Raw genomic sequence first — 22,681 nt, 5'->3', positions numbered from 1 at the left:
TTCATCATGTTGATTCTTTGCTATATGGTATGTTGCATGAATTGAGAGTCCATAAACGCATAGGTAGACTCTAAATGGCTGTCTAGGATACTCAGGTCTCGACTATTTTGGCGTGGATTGTAAATGTATTTTTTCCTTGGTAAGATGAGCTAGAAAATACAAGTTGGCGCCACAACGCAGCTTGAAGGGTACTGCTGAATGCAGCGTATGTAAGGCGAAATGATGCTATCAGACTTATCTGCTCACTGGATGGACGGACGAAACAGCACATGGAAGTAACGGGGAGGTTGTTGCAGAAAGAAACACATTCTGGGAATTGGGATGACATTATTACTGAACTCATAGCATTACGGCGCAGTACAGGCCCTTCTGCGTCCGATGATGCACCGACAATTTAACTTACTCTAATTTCGATATACCCCATCCCGCCACATTATCCTCTATTTTTTTCTATCACCTGTACGTTTATCTTAATGTTTTGTAAGTGTCCATCCTGTATCTGCCTCCAACACCACCCGTATCAAGATGTATCACTCCCCCTTGTATAAAAAAAAACTTCTGCCCTATACTGCCCTCCAATCACCTTAAAATTATGCTCTGTCGTATTTTCCATTTCCGCCCTGGAATAAATACTCATTCTATCCACTTGTTCTATGCCTCTTATCATTTTTCATGCCTCCAACAGCCACTTCTTATCGTCCATCACTACAGAGAGAAAACACTAGTCCGCTTACACAATGTTTAGCCGACAATTCTGAATACTGCTGGATGTTGAAGATGGTCTGATTAACAGAGAGCAGTTAGTACAGACAAATATTTCAGTGTGGTTGACATGACGGAAGCATTGTTAGTTCACTGCACTTTGGAACTTATGCAGATGAATATGATGAAGGCACAGTATTGCTAGTTCTATTTTTAATTCTATCACACGAAGGAGGGTTGCGAAGAATGTTTCTGGGATATTTTAATGAATTGATAAAATGGGAGGATGTTAATTAAGTAATATATGTAATAATGTAATGGCTGTCTAAGTGTACAATGGATGCGCCCGCCTGGAGTATGGAGATACGAAGCAGTACATTTGGCGTCAGCTTGGCTGCAGGAGCTGCCGGGAGGTGACGTGATACGTTATCCAACCGCCGTAGGGGCTCCACTCCGGATTCGTGTAGGGTTTACTCCTTAGCCTTCTGTTCTCCCGAAAATACCCACAAGGCAGCAGGGTCCGTAACCCTGCATAGGGGCCCATACCGGGTTCTGTCAGCCGGAGCCAGCTGAGTCCGGAACTCGTGTAAGGCAGGGTCGTCACGCTCTGTAGTAGTGACATATGGAACCACTACCCAGTACCTTATAAGTATGTTATAAGTCATGTATCTTTGATAGATCGGTAACTATGCGTGCATGCACGAGTACGCGTTTGTTCTCTCTCTCTCTCTCTCTCTCTCTCTCTCTCTTCCCCGCCCCCCCCCCCCCCCCCACCACCACCACCACCACCACGTTTTCTTCACTGGATAAATTCCCTTTTCCCTTTTTGATATTTCAGGCGATAAGAAGTCACGGCCTTCTGCACACAAGTTTGCTGAGCCGTTTTATGAGGAGATCGCCATTCAGGAGACAGGGCCTGGAGTCGGTAATTGTATTTAAACAGTATGCATCAGTTATCTTTCAATGTGAGTGAATTATTTTATATTAAGTCCAGTTTTTTTCTTTCATCAGGAGATTTCCAATCCATCAGCTCAGCAGAGAAATTAAAATATTGTCTGGTCGGTGATTTGCATGGCGACCAAAATGAAGAGATGGAAGGTAAGTTCGATAAAATTTTACCCCACAATAGTCTCATCAGAAGAGAGCGAAATGAGTCATGGTCTTAGAACCAGACACAGGGACATTACAAAACACAGCAACGAAAATAATTTAAATGGAATCAATCAAATGCAGATTGAGGAAATTTGAATGAGAATACCATACCGCATTGGAGCAGATTTTAGCCTTTCTGCCCATCGAGTCCACTACCAAGAGAAGTATGGAAAATATCGGGAAATCTAATCATTGGGCAATACCTACAAAGGCAATGAAAAACAGGGACAACAAAAAAGCTGAGACAATATTTCAACTCGAAGTAGTTTCATCAGAAATATCTCAATCGACATACTGACGTTTCTGTTCGCAAATCTCGTTAGCATGCACACAATTCGATCACGTTTTCTTTCAAAGACGTACCTGTTAACTATTACGGTTATTGAGGCTTTTATCTCTGATGCTTTACCGTAAACTTTGAAATGCAATTACTTTGGGTGATAGATTTAAAGATATGACAGAAGAAACTATCCCTGGCTTCTCTGGAGGATGCATAATAAAGCGGCTTCTAGAAATGTGTCATGATATTAACCTAATCTTGGAAGAAAGACTGTAAAAACAAAATGTGTGCGTTCAACCGCGGCATAATTTTTACATCTCCCATTAACATTAGCCGTAGTCAACTGAACGATCCATAGAACATGCAACAGTGCAACAGTGGAACTTCTGGTTCACGATATTATGCAAAACTAATTAAAGTAGTGATTAGACCTCCAGCCTAAATTTCCCAAAGAGAACTATACTCTTTTTCTCTATGTCTGTGGGCAAACCTCTCCGATTCCAAACAGACAAGTCACTATTGATCCTGTACATTTTATTCTTCAGGTTGAGCCCAATTTGTGAGACATAGTCAAACACCTCACAATAATTCCCATACAGACATCCTCCTCAAATCTGTCTTCATCTATTACCTTTGCCTACCCGAAAATCTCAGTCAAATAAGACACAGCCTCTCTAGCAGTAAGTCATGATAACTCTTCCTAATTAGTCTGTGTTGATAAATCCTATCGCTATGAATGCTTTCCAATATCCTCCCTGCAACTAACGTGAAAGTAACAGGTCTATGGTTTATCTCCCACCGTGCTTGGTGGAAATTATCTGCCTTCATCTTCTTCAATAGATCCAACAATACGTCTCCCTTTTTATCCAAATGCTATAGCACATTAGAAACCTTCTTATCCTTCACCTTTGTAGATACCAACGCGCAGTCAGTTACACATCCTACACGTCCAAGTACATATTTCCTCCTGTATCCTTGAAGAGGTTCAAACCTCTCCCTGGTAATTCTTTTGTGACATATATCCATAAAACAATTACAGCACGGAAACAGGCCGTCTCGGCCCTTCTGGTCCGTGCCGAATGCTTAATCTCACATAGTCCCATCTACCTGCACTCAGCCCATAACCCTCCATTCCTTTCGTGTCCAAATACTGATCCAGTTTTTATTTTAAGTGACAAAATCGAACCTGCCTCTACTACTTCTACTGGAAGCTCGTTCCACACAGCTACCGCTCTCCGAGTAAAGAAGTTCCCTCTCGTGTTACCCCTAAACTTTTTCCCCTTAACTCACAACTCATGTCCTCTTGTTTGAATCTCCTCCACTCTCAATGGAAAAAGCCTATTCACGTCAACTCTATCTATCCCCCTCATAATTTTAAACACCTCTATCAAGTCCGCCCTCAACCTTCTACGTTCCAAAGAATAAAGACACAACTTGTTCAACCTTTCTCTGTAACTTGGGAGATGAAACCCAGGTAACATTCTAGTAAATCTCCTCTGTACTCTCTCTATTTTGTTGATATATTTCCTATAATTCGGCGACCAAAACTGTACACAAAATTCCAAATTTGGCCTCACCAATGCTTTGTACAATTTCAACATTACATCCCAACTCCTATACTCAATGCTCTGATTTATAAAGGCCAGCATACCAAAAGCTTTCTTCACCACCCTATCCACAAGAGATTCCACCTTCAGGGAAATATGCACCATTATTCCAAGACACCTCTGTTCTACTGCATTCTTCAATGCCCTACCATTTACCATGTATGTCCTATTTTGATTAGTCCTATTAAAATGTAGCACCTCACACTTATCAGCATTAAACTCCATCTGCCATCTTTCAGCCCAGTCTTCTAACTGGCCTAAATCTCTCTGCAAACTTTGAAAATCTACTTCATTATCCACAACTCCACCACCTTAGTATAATCTGTATAGTTACTAATCCAAATTACCACCCCATCATCCAGATCATTAATGTATATGACAAACAACATTGGACCCAGTACAGATCCCTGAGGCACACTGCTAGTCACCGGCCTCCAATTTGACAAACAGTTATCCACCATGACACCAGGAATTCTGCAGATGCTGGAAATTCAAGCAACATACATCAAAGTTGTTGGTGTACGCAGCAGGCCAGGCAGCATCTCTAGAAAGAGGTACAGTCGACGTTTCGGGACGTGGGGTCTCTGCCCGAAACGTCGACTGTACCTCTTCCTATAGATGTTACCTGGCCTGCTGCGTTCACCAGCAACTTTGATGTGTGTTGCAGTTATCCACCACTATTCTCTGGCATCCAGCCACTGTTGAATCCATTTTACCACTTCAATATATAATACCTAACGATTGAACCTTCCTAACTAACCTTCCTTGTGGGACCTTGTCAAAGGCCTTACTGAAGTGCATATAGACAACATCCACCGCTTTACCCTCGTCAACATTCCGACTAACCTCTTCAAAAAAATCATTAAGATTTGTCAAACATGATATTCCACGTCCTAGAGAATATCCTGTCAGGACGCAGAGACTTATTCACGTTTATATTCCTTAAAAGCGCCAGTACTTCCTCTTCTGTAATCGTCACAGTTTCCATAAATACCCTACTTGTTTCCCTTACCTTACACAATTCAATATCCTTCCTCTTAGTGAATATCGAAGAAGAAAATAAATTGTTCAGAATCTCCCCCATCTCTTTTGGCTCCGTACATAGCTGCTGCCCACTCTGATTCTTTAAGGGACCAATTTTATCCCTCACTGTCCTTTTGATATTAATATAACTGTAGAAACCCTGGGGATTTATTTTCACCTTACTTGCCAAAGCAACCTCATATCTTCTTTTAGCTTTTCTAATTTCTTTCTTAAGATTCTTTTTTCCATTCTTTATGTTCCTCAATCACCTCATTTACTACCTTCTGCCTATATTTATTGTAGATATCTCTCTTTTTCCGAACCAATTTTCCAATTTCCTTTGAAAACCATGGCTCTCCCAAATTTCTATTCTTTCCTTTCAACCTAACAGGAACATAAAGATTCTGTACCATCAAAATTTCACCTTTGAATGATCTCTATTTCTCTATTACATCCATCCCATAAAACAAATTGTCCCAATCCACTCCTTCTAAATCCATTCACATTTCCTCAAAGTTAGCCTTTCTCCAATCAAAATTCTCGACCCTGGGTCCAGTCCTATCTTTCTCCATAATTATATTGAAACTAATGGCATTGTGATCACCGGACCCGAAGTGCTCCCCAACATATACCTCTGTCACCTGACCTATCTCATCCCCTAACAGGAGATCCAACACTGCCCCTTCTGTAGTTGGTACCTCTATGTATTGCTGCAAAAAAAAAAACTATCCTGCACGCATTTTACAAACTCCAAACCATCCAGCCCTTTTGCAGAATGGGCTTCCAGTCTATGTGTGGAAAATTAAAATCTCCCACAATCACAGCCTTATGCTGACTACAAATATCTGCTATCTCCTTACAAATTTGCTACTCCAATTCCCTCTCCTTATTTTGTTCTTGCTTTATATATAACATGTCTCAAGTTTTTCTTCCATTCTGCTTCTCAATGTCATTTCATGACTCTTGATGGATCTCCGAATCCTTTTCATTAGTTATTTCCAATCTTCAAAGAATCTAAGGTTCATTTTATTATCAAAAAATGTAAGTACATATAACGCTAAGAATTGCCTTCACTAGATAGCCATAAAATACAGAAAGACGGAGAAGTAATATATCAAACCATAGAACCCATCTTCTTTATTATCTTGAGGAATCGATTTTATTTTAGTTTCTTTTCTATGCTTGATTAAACATACCAGCTCTCTCGATATCCGAGGTTCCTTTACCTTGCCATCCTGTCGTTCCCTCTCACTGCTGTCAGTGCAGTTTGTCTTTAAACACCCTCCACATCTGCGATATGGACTTGCCCTAAAATAGCTGCTCTCAATTAACTCTCTCCAGTTCTTACTTAATCATTTTATAGTTTGCTAGGTCTCGTTTAATGATCTCAGGCAAGGTCAGTGGCTACCATTTCCATGGTTACCTTAAACTTTATGATGAGCATTTCTCCATGTATTGTCTCCTACTGAATGGTTACTCACCTGATTGTCCTCATTTCCAAAATCAGTTTCAGCATTGTTCCTCCTTTAGTTAGACTCGACATAGTAATTTACACATATGCAGTGTGACTACAAGAGTTGTAAGGAGACTGACAAATCTGCGATGAAGAGACTCCTGAGGCTCGTCCACAATATTTGAATCATGAGCAAAATGGATGCATTCTATTTGAGCAACACACATCAAAGTTGCTGGTGTTGTTTGCATTCTATTTGCCTGGATATGAGCTACTCTGGCAATGGTGTAGACTGTGGACACCATCGATATAATAGGAGTTCCTTTGTTTGAATAACTCCACCCTCAACAGTGATATCTTTCAGGAAAATTATGCAACGATTACTGGTAGATCAATTGATTTCTCTTGCCAAGGTTATTCCGACAGAAAATCTCTGAGACAACAATCATATCACCAAATATTAAAGCTACTGATGAAGCGTACTGTCACCACTGTAGCTTCCCTCCAGTTGTTGTGCAATCCTGTTTTGAAATGACTGGGGAACGTTCTTGGGAACAGCTTAGTTAATTAAGCCCATCAGCTCTGCTGGGACATAGACTGCTGACAAAGTTTGCAAGAGCTCTCAGTCCAGGGCCAGTTTTTCAGGTAATCCCTTGGTGTATCCCCTCCCGATATAGATCCTTTCTCCGCCAGGTATAAGGACTTTGTAGTTTCTGTTGAGGTTTCTCTAGCTCTGGGCATTTTCAGGACGGGTTTGCTAAACCAATGCCCAACCCTCTTTCTTTCGCAGCCGGGCTTGGGAACCTCCATTGCAGCGGTTTGAGAGCAGAAGTTTGCTCATGATTTCACAGCAGGACGAGGGAGATACAAGGCCAAGGCTGAGCTTTACGTTGTAAAACGTAATTCGGAATGGGCTTGAGAGTAACGTCCTGATGCTGAAAATGGGATGAAGATTTTTTTAAGTTTAAAGTTTTAAGTTTTTTACACAGAGAGTTGTGGGTGCCTGGAATGACTTGTCAGGGATGGTGGTGGAGGCTAAAACATTAGGGGTATTTAAGAGCCTCTTGGACAGGCACATGGATGAAAGAAAAATAGAGGGTTATGGGGTACTGTGGGTTTAGTACTTTTTAAGGAATATATGGGTCGGCACAACATCGTGGGCCGAAGGGCCTGTACTGTGCTGTAGTATTCTAGTGTCTAGTGTCTACAGAGCGATTAAACAAGTTACCCGAAGGAGTACATGCATAACTATTTTCTAACAGAAATAAAATTCGAAAATTCAGAGTTGCAAAGGGATTTTACAGGCCTTGTGTGGGATTCCGTAAAGGTTAACCTACAGGGTTGAGTCGGTGGTGAGGAAGACAAATGTAATGTGAACATTCGTGAGAGGACATGAATATAAGAACAAAGATATAATGGTGTATAATGGTGGTGTTTTATCGGCATTAGACAGGCCGAGCAGACTTGATTGGCCGAATGGTTTAATTCTGCTGTTATGTCTTATGGTCACGCTAACTTTGTTCCTGTGTCGGACATTGCTACCTAATCTGCTCACGATTAGAAGTTTTCTCTGTCGTTGTTTCCTATTTGCAACATGTGTACTGTTCAGATCTCTGGAGGTAGAGAGAAATACTTTGTTGAGACTGAGCCGAATGGGTACTTAATGTGGATTATTGGAAGTTAATTTCACATTATTTAATGTGTTGTGGCAGCATTTTCTGCAATACACTCAGCAATTGTCTCTCACTTTTCAGAATCCCCTTTGCCGCTTGACGAAAATTTCGGAGAAGAACATGACGATATTGAATAATGCGCTTGAAGAAATGCGAATTACAATCATTTAGATTGAACATTTTATGGTCATTTGCAACTACCGTGCAATTTCCCTGTATGTTTTGTAATTCATTTAATGTAAAGTTGTAAATGGAATTCAACCCCCTCTGTGATTTGAAGTGAGACCCTTCCTGAGTGGAAAACAAAGCAAAACTTCTGAACAGTTTGGCAGATACCAGTGATGCAAAATGTAAAACGGCTTTAAATTGAATTTAGCGCTGTCTGTAAATGTCTCGCATTTTTACACAGCTAATCCTCTAGCACGTTATATTTGGTATAGTTTATTCAACCAATGATGCAGGTTTTCTGACTTTGCTCTTTTAATATATGCATCGGTCCTTGAAATACATTTGCTGAAATATGTTTCTCCTCTCTTGATTATTTTTGAATGGATGACCTTCTTAAACCCAACACACCTACTGGAGCATAGGCTGCCGACAGTCTCTCACCAGAGTCCTCTGTCCTGGGCCATGATTTCAAGTAGATCACAGATTAGCCCATCTTCTAGGCGAAGATCCTTCCTCTCCTTGCGATGAGATCTTTGGAGCTTTTGCTGGTGCTTCATTAGTTCTGAGTTTGTTTACCAAATGGGGTTGCTAACACCATGTCCAACCCTCCTCCTTTCGGAGCCGGGCTTGGGACTCTCCATGTCCTAATGGCGTAGAATTGAAATAAGTTCGGCATACCAATAGTATGCATTGATGGATAAAATTGTGAAATATCTTTTCTATTTGCCAGAGGATTGGTATGTCATTCAGCTGTTATTTATTTGTTCACAGCGTCCGCACTTATAAGCCTCAGGATTTCTCTATTTTTTATGAGCTACATTAGAATAACAGAGTTTTGAAGATCGTTCTCAAATTTTGCTTTGATAATCAGATATTGATCTACTATTTTAAAAAAACTGGAACTAGTTTACAGTTGAGGTAAATGGAGATGCATATATTTCAAACCGGTTTTATGAATCACAGCCGGGCTTGCTGTTACCTCTATTTTCTTTCTTCCCGAAGAATCCAGCATCTGTCAACGGACAGAGCACCTTGCATGAATACACGTCATAGTCATGAGGGATGATCTGTCCTACCACATAATTAAATGAACAATACAATAACGTATCCCAAGGTAAATAGAAACTATAATCTCGGTTAATCTTTCATGCGTTTTAGTTTCATGCCGTTCTAATAAATGACTAATTTTACAGACTGTAGCGTCGACGTTGCCCTCCATGTTCGCTCGGCGAAAGACAAGCTGGATCGGTTTCACTAGCACGTCATGTGAAGCGCTGCGCTTTTGTTCTTGCAGAGCGGGACCTCAGAACATATTCTAAGCACCATTGATTACAGGCCGTGATCGTCAGGGATTTGGGCTTTTTATATGACTGTGTTCTTACTGCTTACGTTATTTGATGTGTTATATGTGCTTTGAGCTGGATGTGACTATTGACACTGTGTTTTGCACCCTGGCCCCGGCGGAACGCTGTTTCTTTTGGCCGTATTCGAGTGTATGGCTGAATGACAGCTAACCATGAAAGTGACCCTGAAATTAAATTGGTAACTTCAGTAAATTTCATAATAATGTTTTTTGAAAAACAAGAGCTTCGATAGTGCAGAATTTGTGAAAATTACTAATGCCCTGAAGTGAGGTAAATGACACTTTGGACCCATCAGGAGGGACATTGCAGTAGTTCACTCGTCGAGTTTCTTTGCAGAGAATAGAGCATTTTCCCAGTGGGAGGACATTAAACCCTTCATTTATCGATAAATAGAAGGAACTACAGGTCGTAATCTCTATATTGTCACCAGTGCCTCCCGCCATGAGCGTAAGAATGCTGGCATATATTTGATCAATATGTGGCATGTGCCCCACCGAGCCTTCAACACATTTTCATCGTGGTTGAGTATAAGAGCAAAGAGGTCCTTCTGCAGCTGTACAGGGCCCTGGTGAGACCACACCTGGAGTACTGCGTGCAGTTTTGGTCTCCAAATTTGAGGAAGGATATTCTTGCTGTTGAGGGAGTGCAGCGGAGGTTCATAAGGTTAATTCCCGGGATGGCGCGACTGTCATATGTCGAGAGATTGCAGCGACTGGGCTTGTTTACTCTGGAATTTAGAAGGCTGAGAGGGGATCTTATTGAAACATATAAGATTATTAAGGGATTGGACATGCTGCAGGCAGGAAGCATGTTCCCGCTGATGAGTGAGTCCAGAACCAGAGGCCACAGTTCAAGAATTAGGGGTAGGCCATTTAGAACGGAGTTGAGGAAAAACTTTTTCACCCAGAGAGTGGTGGATATATGGAATGCTCTGCCCCAGAAGGCTGTGGAGGCCAAGTCTCTGGATGCTTTCAAAAAAGAGATGGATAGAGCTCTGAAAGATAGTGGAATCAAATGTTATGGGGATAAGGCAGGAACTGGATACTGATAGTGGACGATCAGCCACGATCACAGTGAATAGCGGTGCTGGTTCGAAGGGCCGAATGGCCTACTCCTGCACCTATTGTCTATTTTCCTTCTCAGCTCCCATCTCTTTCCTTCTGCCCTTATCCCTTCGTGCAATAGCTTTCAACTGGGTTCAATAGGTACATTTAATTTCAGAGAAATCTATACAATCTACATTCTGAAAGTCTTTTTCTTCTCAAACATCTACGAAAGCAGAGAACTGCCCCAAAGAGTGAATGACAGTTAAATGTTAAATCCCCTAGCCCCCTCCCCCGCCCCCACCAACCCCGCCACCTACGCACTAGAAGTAGCAAGGCAACGACCACCCTCCCACACCAGGAGAAAAAACATCGGCGCCCACACCGAGCACTCAAACGTGCAGCCAGCATTAATAAAGACACAGACTTACAGTACCCCAAAGACGACACTTTCAGTCAGTATTCGACATACCACAGGCTCACCCCCTCCTTAATAAGGGAAAAGGAGGTGTCCCCGTTTCATAGCGGGAGGGGAGACATAACGAAACAACTCGCTGATTTATGGTGTTAAAAGTCTGTTACGTCGCTTTTCCCTAGCTGAATGCCTTTGGGCACACAGACAACAGTAAACCTACTGCTTCCGATATTCCTGAATCTCCCATGAACCATCAGTCGGCAGCACCAGCCCTCAATCCGCCCGCCTCCAGAGCCACGAAACTCCAGCACCCTGAAGGTGCGCGAGTCGTCTAGGCCGCGTCCTTTGCATATCGAAAAGCAGCTGGTCATGAGGCCCTGAGAGCGAGTCCCATACGCGCAAAGAACAAAACTCAGAATGTAACTCCACGTCAGGGTCTTCAAAAGAACCTTGAAAGGGAAAAAAATATATCAAAAATAGAAATAAAGCTGTTTCCGAAGATGGGAGAAAAGTAGTCGCCGTGTAGCGCCATCATCACTCAGCTCCGCCTCTTCTGGAGGAACCAAGAACTTATCACCCACCGCCTTAAATATACCCAGGGGCATGATCTCCACGGGCGCCTGTAGCAACGAATTCCACAGATTCACCACTCACTGTTGAAGAAATCATTCCTCTCCTCTGTTCTAGAATGAGGTCCCTCTATCCTGAGGTCGTGGCTGGTCGTAGACTCCTCACCATTGGAGACATCCCTCCACATCCACGCTATAGAGGCTTTTCAACATTCGGCAGGTTTCAGTGAGGTCATCCCTCATTCCTCTGATTTCCAATTAGTAGAGGCCGCTTTATAAAACAATCATTCCAGTACCCGGAAACAACAGGAATTCTGCAGATGCTGGAAATTCAAGCAACACACATCAAAGTTGCTGGTGAACGCAGCAGGCCAGGCAGCATCTCTAGGAAGAGGTACAGTCGAAGTTTCAGGCCGAAACCCTTCGTCAGGACTAACTGAAGGAAGTTAGTAAGAGATTTGAAAGTGGGACGGGGAGGGGGAGATCCAGAATGATAGGAGGAGACAGGAGGGGGAGGGATGGAGCCAAGAGCTGGACAGGTGATTGGCAAAGGGGATATGGGACGATCATGGGACAAGAGGCCCAGGGAGAAAGACGGGGGGTGGGGGGGAATCCAGAGGATGGGCAAGGGGTATAGTGAGAGGGACAGAGGGAGAAAAAGGAGAGAGAGAAAAAGAATGTGTGTATATAAATAAATAACGGATGGGGTACAAGGGGGAGGTGGGGCATTAGCGGAAGTTTGAGAAGTCAATGTTCATGCCATCAGGTTGGAGGCTACCCAGACGGAATATAAGGTGTTGTTTCTCCAACCTGAGTGTGGCTTCATCTTGACAGTAGAGGAGGCCATGGATAGACATGTCAAAATGGGAAAGGGATGTGGAATGAAAATGTGTGGCCACTGGGAGATCCTGCTTTCTCTGGCGGACAGAGCGTAGGTATTCAGCAAAGCGGTCTCCCAGTCTGCGTCGGGTCTTGCCAATATATAGAAGGCCACATCGGGAGCACCGGACGCAGTATATCACCCCAGCCGACTCACAGGTGAAGTGTCGCCTCACCTGGAAGGACTGTCTGGGGCCCTGAATGGTGGTAAGGGAGGAAGTGTAAGGGCATGTGTAGCACTTGTTCCGCTTACATGGATAAGTGCCAGGAGGGAGATCAGTGGGGAGGGATGGGGGGGGAGGAATGGACAAGGGAGTCGCGTAGGGAGCAATCCCTGCGGAAAGCAGAGTGGGGGGGGGGGGGAAGATGTGCTTAGTGGTGGGATCCCGTTGGAGGTGCCGGAAGTTACGGAGAATAATATGTTGGACCGGAGGCTGGTGGGGTGGTAGATGAGGACCAGGGGAACCCTATTCCTAGTGGGGTGGCAGGAGGATGGATTGAGTGCAGATGTGCGTGAAATGGGGGAGATGCGTTTGAGGGCAGAGTTGATGGTGGAGGAGTGGAAGCCGCTTTCTTTAAAAAGGAAGGACATCTCCCTCGTCCTGGAATGAAAAGCCTCATCCTGAGAGCAGATGTGGCGGTGACCGAGGAATTGCGAGAAGGGGATGACATTTTTGCAAGAGACAGGGTGAGAAGCGCAATAGTCCAGATAGCTCTGAGAGTCTGTAGGCTTATAGTAGACATCAGTGGATAAGCTGTCTCCAGAGATAGAGACAGAAAGATCTAGAAAGGGGAGGGAGGTGTCGGAAATGGACCAGGTAAACTTGAGGGCAGGGTGAAAGTTGGAGGCAAAGTTAACAAAGTCAACGAGTTCTGCATGCGTGCAGGAAGCAGCGCCAATGCAGTCGTCGATGTAGCGAAGGAAAAGTGGGGGACAGATACCAGAATAGGCACGGAACATAGATTGTTCCACAAAGCCAACAAAAAGGCAGGCATAGCTAGTACCCATACGGGTGCCCATAGCTACACCTTTAGTTTGGAGGAAGTGGCAGGAGCCAAAGGAGAAATTATTAAGAGTAAGGACTAATTCCGCTAGACGGAGCAGAGTGGTGGTAGAGGGGAACTGATTAGGTCTGGAATCCAAAAAGAAGCGGAGAGCGTTGAGACCTTCCTGATGGGGGATGGAAGTATATAAGGACTGGACATCCATGGTGAAAATAAAGCGGTGGGGGCCAGGGAAATTAAAATCATCGAAAAGTTTAAGAGCATGAGAAGTGTCACGAACATAGGTCGGAAGGGATTGAACAAGGGGGGATAAAACCGTGTCGAGGTATGCAGAAACGAGTTCGGTGGGGCAGGAGCAAGCTGAGACAATAGGTCGGCCAGGACAGGCAGGTTTGCGGATCTTGAGTAGGAGGTAGAAACGGGAAGTGCGAGGTGTGGGAACTATAAGGTTGGTGGCAGTGGATGGGAGATCCCCTGAGCGGATAAAGTCGGTGATGGTGTGGGAGACAATGGCCTGGTGCTCCTTAGTGGGGTCACGATCGAGGGGTAAATAAGAGGAGGTATCCGTGAGTTGTCGCTGTGCCTCGGCAAGGTAGAGGTTAGTAGGCCAGACTACAACAGCACCCCCCTTATCGGCGCTTTAATGGTAAGGTTAGGATTAGTGCGGAGGGAGTGGAGAGCAGAGCGTTCGGAAGCCTCTTCCTAGAGATGCTGCCTAGCTTGCTGCATACACCAGCAACTTTGATGTGTGTTGCTTGAATTTCCGGCATCTGCAGAATTCCTGTTGTTTGCGCTGGTATGTCCTTTTCTGGACTCCCTGCTTCGTCAGCACCACCCCTACTCTTCCATCTATCTTCGTGTCGTCTGCAACCTTGATCACAAAGTCATCAATTTCATCACCCAAATCATTCGTATGCAGAGTGAAAAGTAGCTGTCCCAAACCTGAGCCCCGCTGAACCCCAATTCACAGCGCTCGCCAACTAGCAAAGGAGACATTTGTTCATACACATTGCTTCCTGCCAATCAGTCAATCGTCTATCCATGCCAGCATCTTTCCTTCAATACAACAGCCACATGTGCAGCAAATTGTCAAAGGCGTTCTGAAAATCCAAAGAACAACATACACTGATTTGTCTCTCTTAATTCTTATTTTCTCAAAGAATTCCAACAGATTTGTCAGGCAAAATTTGCCTTTCAGTAAACCATGCTGCCATTGACTTATTGTATCATGTCCATTCAAGCACTCCGTAACCTCATCCTTAGACAAATTGGAAGAACGGGCAAAAAATTAGCAGATGGAATCCAATGTTGGGAAATATATGATAAAACATTTTGGAAAAACAAGGTGTAATAGTACGGACTATCATCTCAGTAGGTAGAAGGTTGAAACATCAGCGGTGCAGAGGGACAGGGGTCCTCGTGCAAAACTCCCAGAATGTTCATTTAGAGGTTGAGTCTGTGGTAAAGAAATCAAATGTATTGTTGGTATTTATTTCAACGGGAATAAAATATAAAAACAAAAGATAATGCTGGACCTTCATAAGACACTAATGGATTATTATCAGCAGCTTCGAGCTCCGTATCTCTGAAAGGATGGGTTGTCATTGGAGAGTGCCCAGAGGGGGTTCACGGGGATGTTTCCGGGAATTAAAGGGTTAACATATGAGGAGCGGAAAGCAGTTTTGGGGCTGTACTCACTGGAATTTAGAAGATTGCGGTGTGGGGATCCCATTGAACCTTACCGAATAGTGAAAGGTCCAGATAGGGCGGATGTGGAGAAGATGTGGTGGTATCCAGAAATAGAGGGCACAGCCTCAAAATTGAGGGGGCGACCCTTTAGAATAGAGGTAACTAGGAATCTTGTAGCCAAAGAGTAATAAATCAGTGCAATGCTCTGCCACAGCCCGCGGTGGAGGACAAGTCCATGCGTATAGTAAAGGCGGAAGTTGATCGTTTCCGAATCGGTCAGGCATCAAACGGTCTATCGAGAAGGCTGGTATATGGGGTTGAGTGGAATCCAGGATCACTCATGATGAATTGGCGGGGCAGATTTGATGGACAGAATGGCCTAATTCTGCCCCTTTGCCTTGTGGTCTGATGGTCTTATAGTGCACTCCAACATCTTCCCAACCACAGAAGTCAGTCTAGCTTACTTTCTTCTGCCTACCTCCGTTCGTGAACAGTGGAGTGATCCATACGCATTTTTCTAGTCAGACGGAACGATTCCACAGTCGAGAGATTGATTAAAGATCATTACTGATGCCTGACCAATCTCTTCAGCTAGCGCTTTCAAAACGCTAAGTTCTAGTCCATCTGGTCCAGATGACCTATCTATCTTCAGACCGTTCAGCTTCCCAAGCACCTTCTCCTTTGGAACAGCAATAACGTACATTTCTGACCAAAGATATTGCCGAGTTTCTGACGTGCTGCTAGTGTATTACACAGTGAAGACTGACGCAAATTGCTTATGTAGCCCCCTCGCCACCCTCAGGGTCGCTCGGCTCGCTGTCGTCTAGGAAAACAGCTCTCGGCCCCGCCAAACTGGGTAATCAGTTTGTGTGGATGCTGTGTGATGTACCCCACCCCGTCCAGATAACAGACAATACACCAGATACGATTAAATGATTTACAGTTTATAGATATTACTGAAACTATATAATTAATAGAGAATAAAATATAAAAGGAAAATAAAAGGCGCCACACGTATCAAAGTTCAATATCTTCGTGCACAAACAATTGGAGCTCAGGACCCTTCTTCTTCACCCTGCGACCCATCGGACCACCTCGACCGGCCGCCTGGGACCAACAACGGTGGTCGACCAAACGCTCCACACGAGTCCGTCTCCATCTCCCCGCCGAATGCCCTCCTCGTGGTCCGACCCGGTTAGCGGAGTCACAGCACCTGGTCCATTCTCTGTCTCGCTCTCCCGCCTTCTGCCCCAAAACCCCGGGCATACAAATCTTCCAGATAAACCAAAATCATAACAACTATCCCAATTGGTTAATAGCACCCTGCTGTCTGTACTAACCCAAGCAAATGTCTAGCTGGAGACTTTCTCAGCATTTAACATAAAGAAGCCATTTTAATTAGCCTACGCAGTAACATAAAAGACGAAACCCCCTTACACTCTCCACCCACCAAATAAAGTCATGTCCTCATGACTTCTGAATAACTCGCCAACCAGTTCTGCAGACACACAACACAAACATACACAGATACACACAGTGACAGTGCTCCCCAAACAGTGGACCTTACGCCCGCCCCACGGGCGCTACATAGGCCAACGTATCTGGGAGCTTCTTAAACCTCCGAGACCTCCGTACCCCCTCACCTAAACCCAAAAGGCTCAGACACTACTAGGGATATCTCGGGCCTGCCTGCCAACTCCTCTCTCACTCAGGCCACCATCACAGCTCGGACCCTCCTGTCCCGTGTCCGGGGCCCCGCCTCTCCTCCTTCCTGATCCTGCTGTAATTCAGACTGCCCACAGCTAGCCCTCCCCACGACACCTGACTCAGTGGGAGAAGGGCCAAAGGTCTCTTCTTCAATCACGGGGAAGTTAGCGAAAGGCAGCATGTTCCACATGTGCAGCACATCATCCTTCGAATCCGCATTCTTCCTCATTCCCTCGATCGGTAGCTGCTGTTTGAGTTTCTCCAAACTGAAACATTTAGCCGGGGCTACCCCTTCAACCTCCTGCAGTCGAGACGTCAGCTTCTTCGGGGACTCCTTCAACTCTCGCCACAGCCTCCGCAGTTCTGACTCAATCTCAATCTGGGACGCAGTTACCCCAGCAGCTTCTTCCACCCGGATCTGAAAAGCAGCAGTTAAAGAATGTTCAGCCTCCAGTTTTTTCTTCCTGTTGACGTCTTCCAGGTCAACTTTCAGTTTTTCCACTCTTTTCTGAATCGACGTCTTGAGTTTCTGCTGATCCCTTCGAAGGTGTGTCATTGTTTCTTCTCGCTGGATTATTTCATCAGTACATGACCGCAGTGTCGGCTCGGAATTCCGTTGCTCCTTCTCCACATTGACGAGCGTGAATTCCAAGCCTGCAATGGTCGTCCCACAAGCGCGGCACTCAGTCTCCGGCCGGCATTTCTGAGTACTCAGTTCAGCGGTGCAAATCCCCTCTCTCCCCTGTGTCTCATTCAGATTGACGACCTGGGTTTCCATCGCCCGGTCCACCACCGTCTGTTCCAACACCAGGAAGTTCAACTGGTATGTCGGGTCATTTTTCTGACATTGCACCAAACTCCTCCGGCCAAAAACTCCTCCACATTTGACGCTTCGCTTCGGTCGCGCGGGCTCAGCCACTCGCCTCGCATCATAGTCCCCCCAGGCGAATCCAAGCTCTAGGCGGTCATCCACATACGCCAAAACTCCACACACCTTCACTTCCCCCATGGTCTTCCTCATGCCCCGCGGGAAGGATGCAGGGGCTCCGGATATGCCCTTGGGCATCTTTTCGGATCGGAAGAATCCTAGGGAACTAGTAACGGCCGCCTTCGGCTCAACAGCCGCACTCCTCAGGATCTGGCAACATCCACTCCTCAGATGCAGCACATTAAACCACGTCGCATAATCCACACACACGCTGCCTTCATCTTCCACTGCGCCAGGGTCCAGTTGCCGCGACCTCTCTCACTGAGGTGTCTTCAGCGGTCAACTCCCCTCCCTCATGGTAGTTCGGAGCATCTACTAAGAGGGTCTCACCCTCAGCTACTTTCCCCAAGCCGTACCACCGCTGGGTCTCGTTTAAATTCGGTACTGGCTCAAGGCTGCTACACACGTCCTCAGAAGCAACTCGACACGCTGGGTGCCCAGAAAATGCCTCCATGACTTCCAGGGTCATTAGCCAATCATCGTCTTCTGGATAACTACTGCCACTAGTACCCAAAGTCTCCGGTGCCCTTGCTGTTGTCAAGGATAAATGCTTCAGACACCGGTTGTAAAACGAACTGTCCAACAACTTGATCTGTGCCCCGGGGTCGAGAATAGCTTTAGCATCGCTTCCCTCTATCCATAACGACACCCTGGGGCGTGGTCCCTCTAAGCCTTCAGGAATAGGGTCTTTTCCTTTCGGAAGTTCATTGGTACATTGCTGGGAATGTGCTTCCCCAGAGACCCCAAGCTGTTCCCCCACTGGGCCTCCACTAAGTTTCCCGACACCTCTCTGATCAGCTGAACCACTGAAGGAGGGGCCGATCCCCTGAAATGATCCCCCTGGCACTGCAAGCAATTTAGCCGCCCTCCTAGCCGGAGAAGACACACTGAAAACTTTCCCCCCTCTTTCAAATAACTGCCTGCTGTCACCACGGTGTAAGTGAAACTGACAGCTCTAACACCGTCACCAGCCCGCCTACTCAAACTTTCAACCAATCCCTGTCGCTGTCCCTCAACTGAGCACTGCCACTCATCTAACAACTGCGAGATCCGCTCCACCCGCGTCTCACACGCCTCCGCCCCTCTTGGGGTGGACACTATCCCAAGTGCCAGGCGAAGCCTGCCAGAGCTAGAACATTTATTCGCACACACTACCTCCAAATCAGACCACTCTTTCCTCTCTCTCCCAACAGCATGGACAGCCCCGAGTGCCACCACCAACTCGTCAACGCTAGTCTGAACTCGAACAAAGACCTCACCCACCACGCATGCAGCAATAATCAGCAAATAACCCACAGAGACATACACTACAGATTTAAACAGGGCACCCACACAGCATACCAGCAGACTCAATCCCGGACAAAGCCCACACAATATAGCCCCCCCCGGCCACCCTCAGGGTCGCTCGGCTCTCTGTCGTCTAGGGAAAGAGCCCTCGGCCCCACCAAACTGGGTAATCAGTTTGTGTGGATGCTGTGTGATGTACCCCACCCCGCCCAAATAACAGACAATACATCAGATACGATTAAATGATTTACAGTTTATAGATATTACTGGAACTATATAATTAATAGAGAATAAAATAGAAAAGGAAAATAAAAGGCGCCATACTTATCAAAGTTCAATCTCTTCGTACACAAAACAGTTGGAGCTCAGGACCCTTCTTCTTCACCCTGCGACCCCCTCGGACCACCTCGACCGGCCGCCTGGAGCCGACAACGGTGGTCGACCAGACACTCCACATGAGTCCGTCTCCGTCTCCTCGCCGAACGCCCCGCTCGGGGTCCGACCCCGTTAGTGGGGTCACAGCACCTGGTCCATTCTCTGTCTCGCTCTCCCGCCTTCTCCCCAAAACCCCGCGCGCATACAAATCTTCCAGATACACCAAAATCATAACAACTATCCCAATTGGTTAATAGCACCCTGCTATCTGTACTAACCCAAGCAAATGTCTAGCTGGAGACTTTCTCAGCATTTAACATAACAAAGAAGCCATTTTAATTAGCCTACGCAGTAACATAAATGACGAAACTCCCTTACACTTAGTAATATCATGCGTCATTTCTTGGTCCTCTATTACAAACTCTCATCATCATCATCAGGTGCCATGCCCAGATTGAGCTTTGACTGCCATGGCCCGCACACTCCTGTTTCGGGTCAAGTGGGTCAATTCATTGGTATTCATTTCCAGTTCTCTGACTGCTCTCTCCATCCTCATTTGTCTTTGCCTTCCTATTTCTTTTTTCCCTTCGTCTTTCCCATATTTACCATGCATTCTAACTCCTCTTTATTAATCACATGTCCAATGAAGTTACGTTGCCTTTTCATGATTTCATGCATTATTTCTCTTTTTGTTCTTGCTCTGTTCATGACATCCTCGTTTGATATTCATTTTGTCCATGATATTCTTTGCATCCTCCTCAAAAACCACATCTCTGTTCCTTCAACAAACAACAGGAATTCTGCAGATGCTGGAAATTCAAGCAACACACATCAAAGTTGCTGGTGAACGCAGCAGGCCAGGCAGCATCTCTAGGAAGAGGTACAGTCGACGTTTCAGGCCGAGACCCTTCTGCTCCTTCAATTCGTTTCCTCATGTGACTAGATATTGTCCAACATTCTGATCCATGTAACATAAATGGATAAACGTAACATTTCAGTACTCTGAGGCGGGTTGTCATGCCTAATTTAGTGTTGGTCAGTATACTCTTCATTCTCGTAAAGGTGTCTTTTGCCATCCCTATTCTTCTTTTGATGTCCATCTCGCACCTGCCATCTGATGTCACCCAGCTTCCTAAATAGCAAAAGTTCTGTACTTGTTTTATGTCTTCCCTTTTATTTTCATCCTTCTTTTGGGATATCACCATACATTCTGTCTTTTTGCAATTGATAGATAGGCCCACTTTTGCACTTTTTCCAACAATATATCAATCAAGTTTTGTAGTTCTTCCTCCGTACTTGCAATTAACACAGTGTCATCTGCATATCTGAAATTATTGATGTTTTCACCGCCAACTGTGATTCCCAAGATGTCTCTTATTTTTTGTAATATTGTTACACTGTACACATTAAAAAAATCAGGGGAGAAACCACACCCTTGCCTAACTCCTCTCTTGATTTTCATAAACTGACTCACTCCTCCATCTATTCTTACAGTGACAGTTTGTTCCCAGTACAGATTTCGGAAAGCTGCCAGTGCGTGAGTGGGCCAGTGAAGGAGTGGAGCTTTGAGGCTTTGATTGATTGGCACCTGATTAGCTCCAATGGTTTAGACAGGGCAGAGTTTGTTAAGTGTGTCCAGGACGGATTTCTGTCACAGTATGTGGACAGGCCGACTGGGGGGAATGCCATACTAGGTCTAGTATTTGGTAATGAACCGGGTCAGGTCACAGATCTCTCAGTGGGTGAGCATCTGGGGGTCAGTGACCACAGCTCCCTGGCCTTTAGCATTATCATGGAAAAGGATAGAATCAGAGAGGACAGGAAAATTTTTAATTGGGGAAAGGCAAATTATGAGGCTATAAGGCTAGAAATTGCAGGTGTGAATTGGGATGATGTTTTTGCAGGGAAATGTACTATGGACATGTGGTCGATGTTTAGAGATCTCTTGCGGAATGTAAGGGATAAATTTGTCCCGGTGAGGAAGATAAAGAATGGTAGGGTGAAGGAACCATGGGTGACAAGTGAGGTGGAAAATATAGTCAGGTGGATGAAGGCAGCATACATGAGGTTTAGGAAGCAAGGATCAGATCGGTCTACTGAGGAATATAGGGAAGCAAGAAAGGTGCTTAAGAAGGGGCTGAGAAGAGCAAGACGGGGGCTTGAGAAGGCCTTGGTGAGTAGGGTAAAGGAAAACCCCAAGGCATTCTTCAATTATGTGAAGAAAAAAAGGATGACAGGAGTGAAGGTAGGACCGATTAGAGATAAAGGTGGGAAGATGTGCCTGGAGGCTGTGGAAGTGAGCGAGGTCCTCAATGAATACTTCTCTTCGGTATTCACCAATGAGAGGGAACTTGATGATGGTGAGGACAATATGAGTGAGGTTGATGTTCTGGAGCATGTTGATATTAAGGGAGAGGAGGTGTTGGAGTTGTTAAGATACATTAGGACAGATAAGTCCCCGGGGCCTGACGGAATATTCCCCAGGCTGCTCCACAAGGCGAGAGAAGAGATTGCTGAGCCTCTGGCTAGGATCTTTATGTCCTCGTTGTCCGCGGAAATGGGTACCGGAGGATTGGAGGGAGGCGAATGGGGTTTTTGGATGTGAGTGTTGGAGTGACTGAGACTATTGACCCACCAGTTTTGATCTGCCCGGATCCGGTGAAAAGGATGGAACTTCTGTCGGGCGATATGTCACCGCTATTTTCAAATGGAATAGAGGTCCTGACATCACAACATTAATTTGAAAGCTGTGATATTAGTGATGGGTTGATAAGTTTCAAAGTCACTAGGGCATGACTATTTTTGGTTGGGGGAGAGTGTAACCCTGGTTCAGATTTTTACTACTGTGCTGTAGCTAGTTCATTTGAGAGCTCCGTAGAGTAGTCTGTTCTGCTTTTAGCATGAGTGGGTTTCAGCTAAAGGCAAGGGTCTATGTTGTTCAAGTTAGGAATGTTGTTTCAGACTGTGGGTCCAGCATGTGAGTTGAAGACAACTTTCTTTTTTCTACTAACTGTTTGATTAACCTGAAACTTGTAAATATGCTTTCTTTAAAAATGTATGCAGCATACGATCTGTTATTTCTTGCCGACGGCAAATTACACGGGGGCAGTATTCGCCCATATTCGGTTTCGGATTGTGGAGACATCTCAACTTCTCACTTTTGCTGGGACCCAAGTCATAGCGGGGTTTGAAAAAGGTGCTTTTCTCACCACAGAGTCCCGTGGTTGTCAGCAAGAGGCAGTGGTTGTTAAAAACTGCACAGCACTGAAGTCCCCAGCCGATCTCCGAACAGCTAAACACGG

The 22,681-nt window shown here is 45.2% G+C and overlaps 1 protein-coding gene across 1 annotated transcript in view; it reads left to right on the top strand.

The window, feature by feature from the left end:
• The window catches only part of LOC140196957 (scavenger receptor cysteine-rich domain-containing group B protein-like), a 38,191-nt gene extending 30,164 nt beyond the window's left edge, over positions 1-8,027 (top strand). Inside the window, exons 9-11 of the mRNA XM_072256893.1 lie at positions 1,541-1,627; positions 1,714-1,800; positions 7,972-8,027. Coding sequence (XP_072112994.1) covers positions 1,541-1,627; positions 1,714-1,800; positions 7,972-8,027 — 230 coding nt within the window. The remainder of the gene's footprint in view (positions 1-1,540; positions 1,628-1,713; positions 1,801-7,971) is intronic.
• The last annotated feature ends 14,654 nt before the right edge of the window (positions 8,028-22,681 follow it).

The sequence above is a fragment of the Mobula birostris genome, chromosome 4 (genome assembly GCF_030028105.1).
Source record: "Mobula birostris isolate sMobBir1 chromosome 4, sMobBir1.hap1, whole genome shotgun sequence".
In the NCBI taxonomy this organism is placed as follows: Eukaryota; Metazoa; Chordata; class Chondrichthyes; order Myliobatiformes; family Myliobatidae; genus Mobula; species Mobula birostris.
Note: the sequence above shows the minus strand (reverse complement) of the source record. Positions and strands in the feature narration are given on the sequence as shown.